This window comes from Colletotrichum truncatum (assembly GCF_014235925.2).
Source record: "Colletotrichum truncatum strain CMES1059 chromosome Unknown Contig_0001, whole genome shotgun sequence".
In the NCBI taxonomy this organism is placed as follows: Eukaryota; Fungi; Ascomycota; class Sordariomycetes; order Glomerellales; family Glomerellaceae; genus Colletotrichum; species Colletotrichum truncatum.
In genome coordinates this window covers 198,156-213,232 of record NW_027222398.1, presented here as the reverse complement: position 1 = coordinate 213,232, position 15,077 = coordinate 198,156, and the positions used below count along the sequence as shown (strand labels likewise).

The following is a 15,077-nucleotide window of genomic DNA, read 5'->3' as shown; positions in this document are numbered from 1 at the left end:
CGGGAAATCGAAGGCAGTCCCAATGTAGCAGCGAAGAAGCAAGGCAGGGCGGCGACGATGGTAAGGTACCTTCCTGCTCTCTTTCTCTGTCCCCTTCGTCCCTTGACGTGGGTTCCTCGCGGGGGTCAGGTAAGGAAAGACCGGACGTGGCAGCTCTAGCGGGGTTCATTAACCTTTTTAGAGAGAAGGGATCTCGTCATTGGCAGGAGATGGGCAACGCCATGGCCTAAATTGGAGACAGACATAACTCAGCTGGGACTCGCACAATCACGGACGGGCACTGGGAACTGATGTGAGACTTCCCTTTCCATCGCCCAGACAGGAGGGAAGAGTCTCCTGCAACCGATGGAAGCAAAAGGAACGAAACATGCCTGTACGGCACGGAGTAATGGTCCCAAATACCAGGCCCCAACCGAAGCGAATGCTGGCCCTGGCCCGATGGGAAGTCCCGCGACCTCCACCATCGGACGGAAATGCTGCGCTGCAATTGTCCCGGCATGTATCCGTCAATCATGCCATAACATCGACCACTTTTTTTTTGGTCTGTGTTTGTTTGTTTTTGTTATGCCGGTTTGATTCTTAGCTGTTATTTGGTGGCCCTGGAGACTCGACACGGCTTTGAGCGCTTCTCAATCACTCAGTAACTCATCTCATTGTTTATTTTGACCAAGGCGGGCAGCCAAGCTCGATCAGAGGGACTTACAGACCTACCTCAGTATTAAAGATGGGTGCGCGATCGTGACACTATGCGCCTAACAAATGGTAGTGGTCACCCACACCAATCGCTCGCAGCTAGTTCACGGCGAGAAAACACCGGCGACAGCGACTGACTGGATGGGTCCCCCCAAGTGTACCCCTACACCCCTAGGGGACCTCCGCTGGTGGGTAGGGATTGTTTCTACAGTCTTCTAATTGGATGACACTGCCGTGTAACCCCACTTAAGAGCAATTGAAAGCGGGGACCGTTAACGTCAGAACGCCGTGGACATGAAGTACCCTCCCATCACTGATTGCTAATTGATTTCCCTCTGATGTTCATGTCCAATCTTCCCAACCATGAACATGGTCCATTCCCAACATACTCCGTATACTAGTACACGCACCAACGGCGCACGCGCTCAACCTGATAGCCGGTCGCCCTTTCGCAAGCGGACGAACACTCCCTCCAACGTGGACTGAACACGCCTAAAATCGTCGCCACTTTCGTAGGCTTACCGTTGCGTCTCAGGCTCGTCTGCATCAGCTACCGTCGCCGCTGGTTGTCCTGCAGAAAACCCCAAACTACCACTAGAAGCGCACGCTACTGCACTGTTAAGATGCAAGAGGCGATAGCCCTAAATGAGGCAAGTCTGGGCTCTTATTCATCACGCCTCTTCAGCAACTTGCAGTTGCCTTACACACCCTATCAGCATGCCATGGCAGACGTTTGTGGATTTGAGTTTGCCTCACAGCTTGCTCCTCTATGTCCTAGTGCTGAGTAGCATGCACAACTTAGCCTCCAGCGAGAAAGGGGAAAAAAACTGCAACAAAGTTCGCGCTTGCCCATTGCAGCCGTAGATGAACTCCCCGCTTTGCACTGCGGCACTCCATGGTTGAGAACAATTCAGGGTCCATTATGCTCTCCACGTTTGCATTAACCGACAAAGAACTGGCCCCCGGAAACCGAGCCTGCTGACTGCACCCTACATGATGGTCGTGCTTCTTGACCTCGAATTCAATCCCATCATCGACTAACCGCTCCCCTGACCATCGCCATATCACGGGGTACCAGATCCCACGAACAAGCAGACATCACGACAAGGGATCTCCCCTGCTCACGCCTAGTGGAGTCCCACCCATCTCTCAAGGGCATATTCCATACTTACCGACACCGCCAGAAAAAAGCCAATTGGGATAGCCCGCCGCAACCCTGCACGCCGACAAAAGCAGGGCAGGGGATGGTGGGCTTCCTCCTCTTTTTCTGCAGCAATTTCGACACTGGGCTGGTGCTGGCCCCCTTCAATCGACCCTCCAAGGTCGCCCAGCGAGCGACTTCCCTCTCTTTGGTCTTGGAGATGATGTGCTTTGGATCTTGGTGCGAAATCAGTTTGCTGGGTCCCCTCGACCCCGCCGCTGTACCCTCCCTCCATCCCGTAATTCCCGCGCGCGAGACTTGATGAGGTGCGCAAGCAGGCTTTGCGTCCTCAAATCGAGGAGCGCTGCCAACGCCCCTCTCTTTTGCCTCATGTCGCCATCGATAGTTTTCGGACACTTTGTGGGACTAGGCTTCGCGATACTCCTCTGCCATGCAGTAGCAGCAGCGCTTCCAAGGGGTAGACGAGACAAAAGCCTAAAGACACTTCAGAAATGACTGACCATTTCGACATCATCTTTGACCCGCCCCGTCAGATCCATGGACCTGAAGGCGCGATATTTGAACGATTATTGCTGGCGCCACTCCGGTACCATCCGACTACAGGGCATGAAAGAAGATCCCGCAGATGGCATCTCTTGATTTTAGGGAGACATCGTCATTTTTTACCATATCTCTGGCGTGATCTGATATAATTGGTGCTCTCATGTGGGGTCTTGTGCCCTCTTTCTTGGCCTCAATACACATTTGAAAATCGTTCCAGGCCACCACCCTATGGAAGGTCAAGCCCTGCCCAGCCAGACACAAGTCTGGCACCCCCCCCCCCCACCCCCCCCTTGACGGCCTGGCTACCAGCACTCGGCGAGCAGTCAAGCATTTGCTGGCACCGCCATCGAAGTTCCGCGCATATGGCGCTATCCTACATGTACGCTACACCAGCACACTATCGCCAAGTTGGTTAGTTGCGGCTCGCATGTCACTTCTTGTCAATGTCTAATTCTTGACTTCAATAGTGTTTGACGTCTGGCATTTGGGATATCTCATTGAATTGTTTAGAGTTCCATTCCCTTGACCATCATAATCCCCTGCCGGATTTTGTTTGCCTCATAACTCCGAGAAGACTTGCGAAAAAAGTCATGCCAAAACGTCAAAATGCCCTGATGACCCCACGTGAATGAATTAAACCGCTAGATACAACCAGTTTACTCCTCGCGGAGCTCAGCAATGCGCTCCTTGACGCGCTGCTCCTTCTGCTCCTTGGTAAGGCGAGCAGTCTTGTACTTCTTGGACTCAGCCTTCCACTCCTCCTTGGTCTTCTTGCTGGCGGACTCGGGCTTCTTCCAGGGGTCCTCACGGATGGCGGCGTGGGCCTCGGAGTAGAGCTCCTCGAGGCCATCAGCCTCGATGTCGTCATCGACGTACTGCTGGAACTGGGACTTGAAGCGCTCCTCGTCGTCGTCGGCGAGGGTCTCCATGTACTCGGCAACGTGGCCACCGAAGATGTAGTTCTTCAGGGTCTCGGCGTCGAGCTCCTTGGTCTCCATGTCGTAACCAGGGAAACGCTTCTCGGAGTGAGGGACGAGGATACCGCCGTCAGAGGCACCCTTCATGGCACCGAAGACACGGGCACCAGTGGAGGTGCGGTGAAGACCGACGTCAAGGAAGGCCTTGAAGGGGCGGCGCTCACCATCGTCGGTCTCAGCGGCCTCAGTGAGGGTGAACTCACCGTCAGCCTCCTCGACACCAGTGAAGGTCTTGTCAATGCCGAGCTTGGAGAGGGCACGGCGGGCGATCAGGAGACCGGTGGCGTAGGCAGAAGCCCAGTTGGTAAGACCGTGGGTGATGCCGTAGGCGCGGAGCTCGTGAGCGTAGGCAGCGACGAACACCTTGTCACCAGAGATCTCGGAGGTGACAATCTGCATGATGATGTCGCGGTTGGTGAAGCGGACCACAAGACGGTACTTGGGAGCACCGTACTTGTTCTTGGCCTGGGTGATCAGACGCTTACGGGCATAGTAGTCGGTCTTGCCCTGCTGTCTGCGCTTGTACTTGGTCTGGAAGCGGCTGTTACACGAAGCATGTTAGCATTCTGCGAAGTCCGCGGCGACTAGAATGGGAGGTTAACTAACCTGTAGTACGCGCTGTTCTTCACCAACTTGTGGAAGGCCTATCACATTGAAATCCCGAGTCAGCAATTTGCGCTTCAGATTTGGCCCTCGATCCGAAGCATCTTGCTTTGACTCCTGTACCCAAGAGACATTTCTGCCTGCTGCTAGGGCCATGCCATTTTTTACGTGGCAGAGAGAGGTCTTCGTTTGTCTTCGTATCTTCGGCCGAAGAATGGTGTGTTGATTCAACTTACCATCTTGACGGTGTTGGCTGGCGGGCGGGTTGCTCAGCAAACTTGTCGATTTTGGTATTGTCGTGGGTTGTCGATCGAGAGAAGGAAATCTTTCGCAATTGCAGTCGCGATAAATTCTGTGGGTGATTTTTTCGGCAGCCCTAGCGAGTGCCCCACCACGAAAAGCGCCAAGCGCACGTCTGTCAAGTCGGTCGGTGACGAGTCACGTGCCGCTTGCTGTTCTCTGTAGGGACTTTGGCCGGGGACGAGTCACGTGATCTGAACGCCGTTCCACCCAATGTGGACTGCCAATCTCTCATTTTGGGCCGAGGTCCACGGTACTGTTCACCGAGGTGGGGGCAGCGGTTTCCCCCAGGTTTCGGCCCCGGCGCACCATCATCACCGCCTCCAGAGCGACGTGTTGAATAGCAGTACAAGTAGATGATGCAGATCTCCCCTCCTTGAGCTATGCAGTCAGTGGAAGAATCAGATAATCTCTTCGTTGATCATGTTCTTGAAGCGGTAGACAATATGACCGGATCTAAGCAACCCAAAGTTCTCCTGTTCGACATCGGCGGAGTATGTGTAAGTGGGACCTTTGAATTTCCTAGGCGTTGTGTTTAAAGCTCAAGAACGACACTTGATGTTTGCGGGTACTCGAGGCTTTAAAAATACTCCCAAGCTAATCTGCAAAGGTCGTTTCACCCTTCCAATCCATCCTTGACTACGAGCTCAGTTTGGGTATTCCGCCAGGGTGGGTTAATTACTCAATCTCCAAGACGAGCCCTACTGGTTTCTGGCATCGCCTGGAGACGGGCTCAATACCCATGGATAAGGCCTTCTTTGAAGGTTTCAACAAGGACCTCCACGACCAAAGTCGCTGGGAGTCCTTCTTCACTGCGCAACAAGCCAAGAACCCGTCGTTGTCCAGGGAGATACCGGCACTCCCAAATATTGACGGGGAGTACCTCTTCAATACTATGATGACCAATTCCATACCTCCAGACCCCTGGATGTTTCCGGCATTGAAAAACCTCAAGTCTAGTGGCAAGTATATTCTGGCCGCACTGAGCAACACTGTTATCTTTCCAGAGGGCCACAACCTTTGGAGGAAGGACTTCTTGGACGACCCTGTGCGCAGCCTCTTTGATGTCTTTATCTCGTCGGCACATGTTGGGCTTCGAAAACCTGATCCGAAAATTTACCAGCTTGCTCTGAAGACGGTCAACGACTATGCAGCGAAGAATGTGGATTCGGACAGGGGTAAAGCTCTGGGATGGGCTGACGGTATCAAGGCAGAAGATATTGTCTTTCTTGATGATATCGGCGAGAACCTGAAGGAGGCAAGAAAGCAAGGCTTCAGAACCATCAAAGTCCATCTGGGAAGGACATACGAGGCAGTAGAGGAGCTCGAAAAGGTCACGGGTTTGGCCCTGGAAGGCGATCATCCAAAGATTCCGGTGAAACCGAACCTGAAGGGCAGCGGAAAGGCAAAGTTATAGGCGTTCGTTTCGATAAATCCTTTTCTAGACATACCAGTCTTCAAGTCTAAGCACTTCGAGCAACATAAACATACAACGCATCCACGTTTTCAATCTTACCATCGACGGCATCCTTCTCCCACTCCTCGCGGAACAACGCCCTCGCCTTGCTCTTGAACTCCTCCGTTGCCATGTTGACCGTCAGTGGCGTACCTGTGATCCAGTCGAACTGCTCATCAATCTGGTCCCTGCCATAAAATGTGCTACCCTGTCCAGTGAGCTTATCCATCACTTCAATTTTGTCCACCGTATATCCAGCCCTTTCCAGAATATCCTTGAACGAGTTTCTGTCCTTGATCCAAACTCTATTGCTGGGAAATCTTGTTCCCAATCTTTTCGCAGCGCGCTCCAACAGCAGCCCTATCTTGAGGTTGTCCTCATGAGTAATGTCAACCACCAACCGCCCCTCAGGCTTAAGGTACCTCCTCCACGGCATAACAACCTTTTCTGGGTCGTCAAAAAGAACGAACGCGCTAGAACATAAAATGACGTCAAATGTGTGCCCTTTAAGTTCTGACAAGGTATCCAGATCCGTCACATCGTGATTAAACAGCCGAATGCTCGCACTAGGTTTGAGACGCTCCTGCTTCTCCTTCACTTTGGCAAGCATGGCGTCTGTGACGTCGACGCCTACAATCTCGCCCTTTTCGCCTACCACTTCAGCTGCCATAAAAATCTCGAGGCCGGTGCCGCATGCTAGAATTAGAACTCGTTCTCCGGGTTGAACATTGGCGACGCTCATGAAGCGCTTGGTATAATCGGGATGAAACGAGTTCTCGTAAGTGTCGGCTCGAGCGGTGTACATTCGTTTCGCAGAAGCGACTTGCGTCTCATTGTCGAAACCCATGATAGTTATAAATGGTGCAAGATCGGTCTCTCCTTTCCAGGTTTTCAGCAGATTCTGCAAGAAAGAAATGGTCGTTTAAGATTCTCAAGATCTACCTAGGTAATTTTTTAATTTTTCTATAAGCTGCAGTGTTGGACGGAATGGCGTCAGAGAAATATGATGTCGATGGTCAGCTGCGGTCCGGTTAAACCGTAAAACCCGGGCGCGATCGTCGATGTGCGCGAAGATTAGTAACTCATAAGGCCTTATTCGTCGTATTCTCTGTCAATGCAGACAAATGCGACAGTGCTATGACGATCACAAATGTACATTGATCATAGTACAAACAGTATGAGAAGTCAAACTGCCAACCAAGACGGACAGAATTCAAGAATAAGGGAATAATCTATTTGGCAAATTAGATTTCGGCATCGTTCTTCATCAAAGATGCATCAGAGAATTTGACTTCGGTTTGTCCTGAGATAAAATCTTGAATCCTGATAGCCGGTAGTTTGCCCAAGTTAAGTTTACAGGCTCATCTTTTGAATATCACACAAGCCACAAACGTGCCTGTGAATCCTAACATTCCCCGATTAAACCCGGCTATCTCCAACTTCTCATCTTCAACCAACATCACAGTGGACCTTTATGGAACAAGGGAACAATCCTGTGACCCTTGCGAACTTGAAACGGTTACTGGCTTATTTCTACTTTAACGTTCTAGTATAGCTTGTAATGAGGCCCAACTTCATTTTCTGCATAAGATGAAGACGAAAACCGCTCAGGGTTCCTCCAAGAGCATGTGATAGAGAACCAGTATTGTTTTTGCACGAGATTTTTTTTTTCTTTTCTTTTTTCCTTTTTCCACTCTGTAGAAAGGGGTCTTGAACAATCCGCGGCGTCAAAGCACGTCATCGACTTGGTTGCGACAACCTAGGTGATGGAGGGCAGACCTGTTCCAACAACCAGTAGGGGGGAATGGTTCGAGGTTATGGGATTGAGGCCGGCGCGGGCTCCTGATTTGGTCTGGAACCGCCGAGAGCAGACTGCCTAGGCGCAGCATTCTACGACGCATAAATCGATACCAAGCGGATATTGTACCTTCTCCTCTTGGTTTTTCCGTTTCAAATTGAGAACGCCGCTACAGGGGCTTCAATTGACTATGTTAGATAGGGAGTCCGATCAAGCTGTGTCGGGCCGGGTCGCGTATTGCACTTATCATCTTACTTCAACAACGAGAGTTTCTTTAAACGTGACTTCCTATAATTCCCCGAGCAAAAATATTCACAGCCTTGTTGTCCAAAGTCGCACACATTCTCCCACGTATTGAGACTTTTGGTGTTCCATTCTCTGACCCTACATGTTGGAACCGAACCGGAGGAGAATGCCATTCTGGGTAGCTAAGCCTGCTCTCGCCCAGCATGGTTGCATGACCGCCTGGAGGCGTTTTTCTAACTCATGGAAGTGTGGCCGGATCTCTCTCGGATAGTCAGCTAGTATTAGCGAACGTGTTGGTCAGGCTAGACCGAAATGCTCGATGTACCCTGGGCTCTTTAGTCAAGAGACATGGATTATCTGACCTATCTGTATGCCTATGCTGAACGTTCGGAACAGTCCTCCTCTACTCAGCTGCTTTAGCACACGGTAGGCCTCTCGCATTCCAGCGGACGTGTCTTCCCGGACCACCCTCGATCAGTTCCCAGGCTGTGTCTCATAGCCACCAGCATCATGGAGGCCGGCCGGTTGGTTATTAGCCCAAGAGGCTATGAGCCTTGTCGAGGCCTCCAGGGCGTTTCTGTCGCTGTCAATTCTCTATATACCAGAGAAGTTGCCGTCAGTTGCCTTTTGGCTTCAGGAGCATACTGTTTATTAACAACATCTACTTTACGATTGTTAAAATACCTTCAATCTCAGTTATGGAGTTTATTGTCCAGGCCAAGTGGGTGAAGAGTACCAGCGAGCTTCGAAGCTGTCTTGGCCCTAAACTCGACACATGCGCGAAATGCCAAGGGCACTCCAAAAACAAATCGTCTTGCGGAAATCCTATCAGTCAAGCTTCACGCTCTCAGATTACATCCGTATTATTCGACATGGTCCAAAGCGGAAGCATATCTTGCGCTGCTCAGCACTTGGAACACCTTGCATCACTCGTCCTCTGTAAGAGATACCATCAGAATCAGATTGCGGAAAAAGCCACCGAATGGAGGATTCGTCTACGTTCATTCCTCGGACTAAATGATATTTTGGTCAAACAAGAGAATGGACATAACGAAGGATCACCGACAGCCTCTTTACACAAGCCCAAGAGACGAGTTGTGACGAATGTGACAAACAGTCAACTGCCCAATGGCTCCTTGTCGAAAATAAAGTCAGAACCAACAACCGACTTCGCGACTGTGGTTAAAGAAGAAGATGACGGCGCAACTGTTAAGCTCGAAACTATTACCTCCTCGAAGGAGTCAGGTCTACGAGTGGGAGAACAAATCAAGGCCGAGAGTAAATCTGCGATACACAGCTTTACACCATTTCATCAAACTAGGCCAATGAGCACTATTAACAAAGAGGTCATCAAGAAGCTCCAAGCCCCATTCATGAAGAGCGAAATGGAAGATCACACTAAACGCGAAGGATATATTTACGGCTACAAAATGCCCGAGGGCCACAAGTTGCCAGACGAAAGTAGTTGCCGAATGATCAAGATCGGCTTCACAGATAATCTCGAAAAACGTATGCAGGAATGGCAGAAGCGATGCCAATACGAGCCGCAGGTAGTCTTCTCGTACAAGGTATTCCATCATGTTAAGATGGAAAGGATTATACACCTCCATTTGGGTAACGAGCGAAGGAAGGAGACAAAGTGTCCGGGCTGCGAGAAGAACCATATTGAGTTTTTCGACGTTGACACACCTAGAGCTGAAGCGGTGGTAATGATGTGGGCTGTGTGGGCACGACTTCGGCCTTTTGATGAAGAGGGGAGGCTTTCGCAGTGCTGGGCGCAAAAGCTGAATGAGATGAACACGGAGGATCCTGATTGCTGGGAGAATTTCATACTTAACAAGGTGGTATAGGACCGGTAATAACCATGAGGGATGAGATATGAATTACGAAGATATATTTTTCACCAATCTGGACGGCCCTTCTGGTCTTTGTGAGCTGATATATACACATACACAATCCTAAGCTCCATTGCGTACTCACGGAATCTGGTCCAATAGCTCTGTGTCCTCTGCTCTTAACAACGTCGCACGCATCTTCTCGGTCGTAATTTAAAACATCACTGGTTGCTTTTGAGGTAGGACCAGGGCTCATTGCTCAAGTCTAATGTCTGCAATTCCTGTGGAGGGCTTCGAACAACCGAGGTGGCTGAGAAAATTAGCAGCATGGGTGCAAATGATCGAGGTCTGAAACCTCATGTGTAAGCGGAACCAAAATGACGAAGTTCTATTCAGTTTAAGAGCGGGAAAATGTGTTACGGAACAAACCCCTTCCACAACTCGGCATGACATCGGTCAGATTCGACGAGCCCTAAGACATTTACAGTAGCGTCAAATCTCGCAAATTTCCCCTACAGGGAAGCCGTTTGCTGAACATGGTGAAAATTTAGGGAAACACCATGCTACAAAATAACAAGACACATAGACATCTTTCAGTATTGACATTCAAACAGATACAACATTGATATCGAATGCAAGCTCCTTTAATCGTGCGCCTTGTATTGTACATTCTTTCGAATCTGATACAGCTATCTAATACACGCTGAGCCTTTATAGTAATGGACTTGTTCATCCTTTAGATCACACATAACGCGGGGCTGATAACTCTACTAAAGTGACTGAGTGCACTTGAAAACTCAGCACAAGCAGTTGGAATCATCCATATTTCTGAATTGTAACTCTCCGCCGGGCCCCATCCGGGAAAGACTCTGTTGTTCTCCGTGCTATAGTATATTTATGAGTCTCTCTAAGCATGAACGCCTGGCTCAAATGCGTATCTATGACTTCCAATACAGCTGCCAGCAAGGCCGCAAACACTTAAAGAAAGGACTGACATGAGATGGAACTTCAAAATGACAATTATCTGCACAGAGAATGTGGCTGTAATGCTGCCACCCTTCAGCCACCTTTTTATGCTCTCGTCGCATCAGCCACAAGCTAAGTTTTCTATCTATCACTGTAACAGGTCGCCTAAACTGAGATCATTCGGAAATGTAAGTGCCGTCTTTTGAGAGGGTCTGCGAGAGAAGCAATGACTATACAGGGAAATAATCTGTCGCACTTTAACATGCCACAAGCCACGATGCTGCCCAAAACCATATAAGAAGAGTGAAACCAATATCTAGGGTGTCTTAACTGAGGGTCTCTAGGCGTTGAAGATTATGCGAACGAGCGGTTGTCGTCAAGGGACTTTAGCATGTTAGCCGACAAAACAAGCTTGAATACCGTTCGAAGCAGCAAATAGCTCCTAGAAGGTCCACTCGCCCGACAAAGCAACATGATTTAGAAGAAGCGAAAACAACACCGGCTTGTCGTTTATTAGAGTGTTACTGGTATTGTTCCTACCCAAACACACTCGCTGAGACAAGGGTTATCATGGTGTTGTGTAGAGACAATCAATGAATTGTGGAGGCTCAGAAAGAGAGGAAAAGTGAGAGAAAGCACATGGACGAATAACTTTACTGGATACTTCGCATCCTGTGCCTTTGAGAATCCAAGTGTCTCTTCACATGGCTACAAGCACGGTACAGGGCACTCTATGGATAGAGAATCCAGGGGTATTCTCTGGAATATGGACTCATAATGTCAGGCATAGAGGCGATCTGATTCACCAAGCGTATTCCCTCCCCCGGCGAATGATGCCGCCCGAATTTTAAGGGGTTAAATTTACAAAGCTCGCTGTACACTCCAGCCCATTGTGTGCGACAAAAAGGGAAGATCTGTTGGTGTGTCTGAGCAGGTATAGGAAGGTAAAATGCCCAAGGCGTGAGGGAACGACATCACAAATGATACAAGACAATAGTGGATACATGTAGCCTTGCTTGTGGGCCCATTGGCATCCTGGTCCAACCACGCGCGCCATTTAAATTGCGCGGTAAACGCTTTGAGCTTCATCGCAAAGAGATTCTGGGGGCGAGATGTGACCCCATCTCGGCTCCCCTGCCACCCATAGTTCCACGGACATCGGTCACCTACAGGCGCATTTAGGCGAATGCATGGCCCGCGATGCATTGACGAACCAAAGCCTTTCGCTTCCATCATGTCCTCAAGCCATGTTGCGGCCCGCCCCGCCCCCAAGCGGTTGCTTTAGTCGCCCTCTCTTCAGGTCTGGGAGGCGCGCGTGCTGTCTTGTCCATATGTAATCAAAACCAATTTGAACTCTTTTCCTTTTCTTCCGTGATCTAGTTCAGTTACCTCTCTAGTGCATGATGATATTTTTCGACCCCTTGTGAACGCAATGGCGAAACGGAAGCTCATCGTCGTCGTGCAGGCCTTTGCGATTGGCATGCTGCTTTTCAGCTTGCTGGTTTCGTATGATCTTTTCTCCGGGAAAGAGTACTTTAACAACGCCTACAAACAGTTCCGTAAGTCGCAATATGCCTCTTGGGTCGTGGCATGCCCAGAATAGTGACTTAAGGACGACATACTAATAGATAAGCCAGGAAAGCCGGCACCCACCGAAGAAACGCACGGAGCATCTCCGCAAAATGGAGAAGATCGGACGAACTCTACCGCAACATCGCCGGCTCAAGCCCCGGCTCACACCCCGACGCCCACAACTACACAATCACCATCGTCTAGTGGTGACACCGACAGCTCCAAGTTAGCGGGTGGTAATCCGGAGCATATTAAGAGCGCTCCCAAGTACATCAATGCTATTCTCGACCCGGAGGACAAGAACTTCCCCAGGCTAGATTGCCCCCGGCTCGATGTCGAGCGTTATCAATACCTCAAGCCCACCTCGAAGCTGAAGAAGCCAAAATTCTTCATCGCCCTCAACATCCGCCAGAAGGCCGACCTACTTCCCCGATTAATGGGTTCCATCGTCGAAACTTTGCACTTCTTTGGACCCGAAAATTGCGTCCTCTCGATAGTAGAGGGAAACTCTAACGATGGTACCTATGAGATCCTGAAGGAGCTCGCGAGCGAGATCGAGAAGCTCGGAACCAAGTACCATTTTGATCGTAGCGACCTTGACCCGGGTGCCGGCGACCGCATCAAGAAGCTCGCCGAGCTACGTAATATGGCCATCGCGCCCCTCGTCAACGACCCTCAAAAGTACGCCTCTGACACCACAGTCCTGTTTCTTAACGACGTTGCAATTTGCCTGGAAGACATTCTTGAGCTTGCCCACCAGCGCCTCTACTTGTCCGCCGACATGACGTGTGGTTTCGACTGGACCTACGTCGGCCCAGACCCGACCTTCTATGACGTCTGGATCAGCCGCACCATCGCAGGCGATTCCTTTTTCGAAATACCCCCTGACGGTAATTGGAATTCGGCTTGGAACATCTTCTGGAACGAGGAGACATCTCGTCGACGCTTCTTCGACCACAAGCCGATCCAGGTCTTTTCTTGCTGGAACGGCGCTGTGGCAATGACGGCGCGGCCGCTGTTGGACCAGATTGTTAGGTTCAGGGCACCTACTCAGTCGGAGTGCTTCCAAGGCGAGCCGCAGCTGTTTTGCAAGGACCTGTGGTACAACGGGTTCGGAAAGATTGCCGTCATCCCGAGCGTCAACTTGGAATACAGTGACGACGCAGGCAGGAAAATTAAGGCGTCCAAGGGCTATACTAGCCAATGGGTTGGGGGCGAAGACAAAATTGAGGACTTCAAACTGGATTGGAAGGTTGATCCTCCCGAGAAGGTAAAATGTATACCTAGTTATGACAAACAAACGTTTGAGCCCTGGAACCAGGGTCTAGAATAATGAAATCGTTTTTCTCGTTTTGCATCGTTACTCATCACTCTTACGCCGGGGTCTCTACTACACCACACTTCTCAATCAACTTCCTAAGTTCCGTCAGTTGTTTGAGCAATGAATCCAAAGAAACATCCTCTTCCTTGATCTCATCTTTGACCTTGGCCTTATTGTGCACTTTGACCTTGTCGTTGACGAAGTCCTCCCAGCAGTGAGGGTCAGCGAGGTCAACCGTCTTCAGTCTCCAGTGCCAATACTCCGTAAGCCTCCCGTTCTCGTCAAACGGCCGCCGCTTCGCCCATTCTGTCCACATCTCAACAACAGCCTGCGCCCTGTCGGCCCCAATCTCAAAGAATTCCTGGTGCATCCGTGAACATTGAGGACACACCTGCTCCTGCATCCTCTCGTTGCCCAGGTGGCGGTGAATAATCTTCTCCATCTTAACGTGGTGCGGCGTTTCCTTGTTAAATAACACATCGGGCTCGTAGCCACACTGTCTTTGCCAAGCTTGCATGCGCTCACGGGGATCTTTGCTGAACCCGATTTTCACCATGTTGCAGTCACCGCCGTCCAAAAGTTTGTGGTTTTTGGGAAGCCGAAAGCCGTATATAAAGCCAGTCTTCGTCTTACTCTTTTCCATCTCACTTGGCTTGAATGGCGCGTCAAGGTACTCTTTGACCATTCTGTTGATACTGTCTACTTTTTTAGGGCGGGCATATCTGTTGAAACCATGGAGGACGGTGTCGCTTTTCCATTTAGGCGCAGAACTTCTTGTTACACGAGTGGTGGGGTTGAAGATTGGTATTGTTGACGTTGGTATATCCTCTTTCTTGATTTCTTCCTTGACCACAACCCGAGGCCTGTGAAGTTCCCTGGACTTCTCCCCAAATCTCTTTTCAAATTTGAGGGGAACGCACGGTGTTGTTGTGACATCTGTGGGTGGCGATATTCGACTTCTAGGTGACGGCAGCTTCTTGACGGCCGCAGTCGCGGTTTGCTTCTCCTCGGCGTCCGGATCCCCAAGTCCCAGAAAATCACATAGACGCTCCCTCCACTCGGAGACTTTCTTCGCAATCTGATCTTGATGCCACCTTCTGCAGAGAATCAGCGCCGCCAGTTCTTCGAGATACTCGGCAGCGCTGCTGAGACTTCCACTATTGACAATTTTGGCGAGAACGCCCTCAACCATGCTCCGACTATGTTGACTTAGGCCGTTGTCGCAGGTTGGCTTTTTTTTAGGCCATCCCTGGCATTTGGCGCATGTTTTGAAGCGAGGATCGAGGCAGTTACGAAGTTCGTCGGTACTTCTGACCCATGACTTTAATGTCGGAGTAATTAAAATGCCCATGATGGAAAACGTTATGTACAAGAAAGCTAAGCATTCGAAAATAGTTGGTAGTTCTCCGTATCTGCCGAATTGATGGCTTCAAGATATAACCGTTTTGATATGTACTGACATCGAGTCCAGCAATAACTCACTAAGGAGGCCTCGACGGGGCTTGCGCTCATGAAGTTTCAAAAGTGCTGGGATGACACTATCGTGGGCTATGTTTAACAGCCCAGAACGAATAGAAGACAGCCATGCCGCGGAGCAGGGGAGCC

The 15,077-nt window shown here is 50.2% G+C and overlaps 6 protein-coding genes across 6 annotated transcripts; 3 read left to right on the top strand and 3 right to left on the bottom strand.

Annotated features, from left to right (window-relative positions):
* Nucleotides 1-3,054: 3,054 nt before the first annotated feature.
* On the bottom strand, nucleotides 3,055-4,217 carry CTRU02_200053 (60S ribosomal protein uL18; the record flags this gene model as incomplete). Its single annotated transcript, XM_036723170.1, has 3 exons — nucleotides 3,055-3,916; nucleotides 3,982-4,019; nucleotides 4,215-4,217. The coding sequence occupies 3 exons, from the start codon at nucleotides 4,215-4,217 to the stop codon at nucleotides 3,055-3,057; spliced, it is 903 nt and encodes a 300-aa protein (XP_036584959.1).
* A 444-nt stretch (nucleotides 4,218-4,661) lies between these two features.
* Nucleotides 4,662-5,695, top strand: CTRU02_200052 (putative epoxide hydrolase; the record flags this gene model as incomplete). Its single annotated transcript, XM_036723169.1, has 2 exons — nucleotides 4,662-4,778; nucleotides 4,889-5,695. The coding sequence occupies 2 exons, from the start codon at nucleotides 4,662-4,664 to the stop codon at nucleotides 5,693-5,695; spliced, it is 924 nt and encodes a 307-aa protein (XP_036584958.1).
* A 46-nt stretch (nucleotides 5,696-5,741) lies between these two features.
* On the bottom strand, nucleotides 5,742-6,581 carry CTRU02_200051 (protein-l-isoaspartate(d-aspartate) o-methyltransferase; the record flags this gene model as incomplete). The annotated part of the gene is made up of 1 exon (XM_036723168.1): nucleotides 5,742-6,581. The coding sequence occupies one exon, from the start codon at nucleotides 6,579-6,581 to the stop codon at nucleotides 5,742-5,744; it is 840 nt and encodes a 279-aa protein (XP_036584957.1).
* A 1,895-nt stretch (nucleotides 6,582-8,476) lies between these two features.
* CTRU02_200050 (chitin synthase) lies at nucleotides 8,477-9,628 on the top strand (the record flags this gene model as incomplete). Its single annotated transcript, XM_070203634.1, has 2 exons — nucleotides 8,477-8,865; nucleotides 8,923-9,628. The coding sequence occupies 2 exons, from the start codon at nucleotides 8,477-8,479 to the stop codon at nucleotides 9,626-9,628; spliced, it is 1,095 nt and encodes a 364-aa protein (XP_070062216.1).
* A 2,383-nt stretch (nucleotides 9,629-12,011) lies between these two features.
* CTRU02_200048 (alpha-mannosyltransferase cmt1) lies at nucleotides 12,012-13,484 on the top strand (the record flags this gene model as incomplete). Its single annotated transcript, XM_036723165.1, has 2 exons — nucleotides 12,012-12,138; nucleotides 12,217-13,484. 2 exons carry the CDS (start codon nucleotides 12,012-12,014, stop codon nucleotides 13,482-13,484), a joined length of 1,395 nt encoding a protein of 464 aa, XP_036584955.1.
* A 40-nt stretch (nucleotides 13,485-13,524) lies between these two features.
* CTRU02_200049 (chitin synthase) lies at nucleotides 13,525-14,664 on the bottom strand (the record flags this gene model as incomplete). The annotated part of the gene is made up of 1 exon (XM_036723166.1): nucleotides 13,525-14,664. The coding sequence occupies one exon, from the start codon at nucleotides 14,662-14,664 to the stop codon at nucleotides 13,525-13,527; it is 1,140 nt and encodes a 379-aa protein (XP_036584954.1).
* Nucleotides 14,665-15,077: the final 413 nt, after the last annotated feature.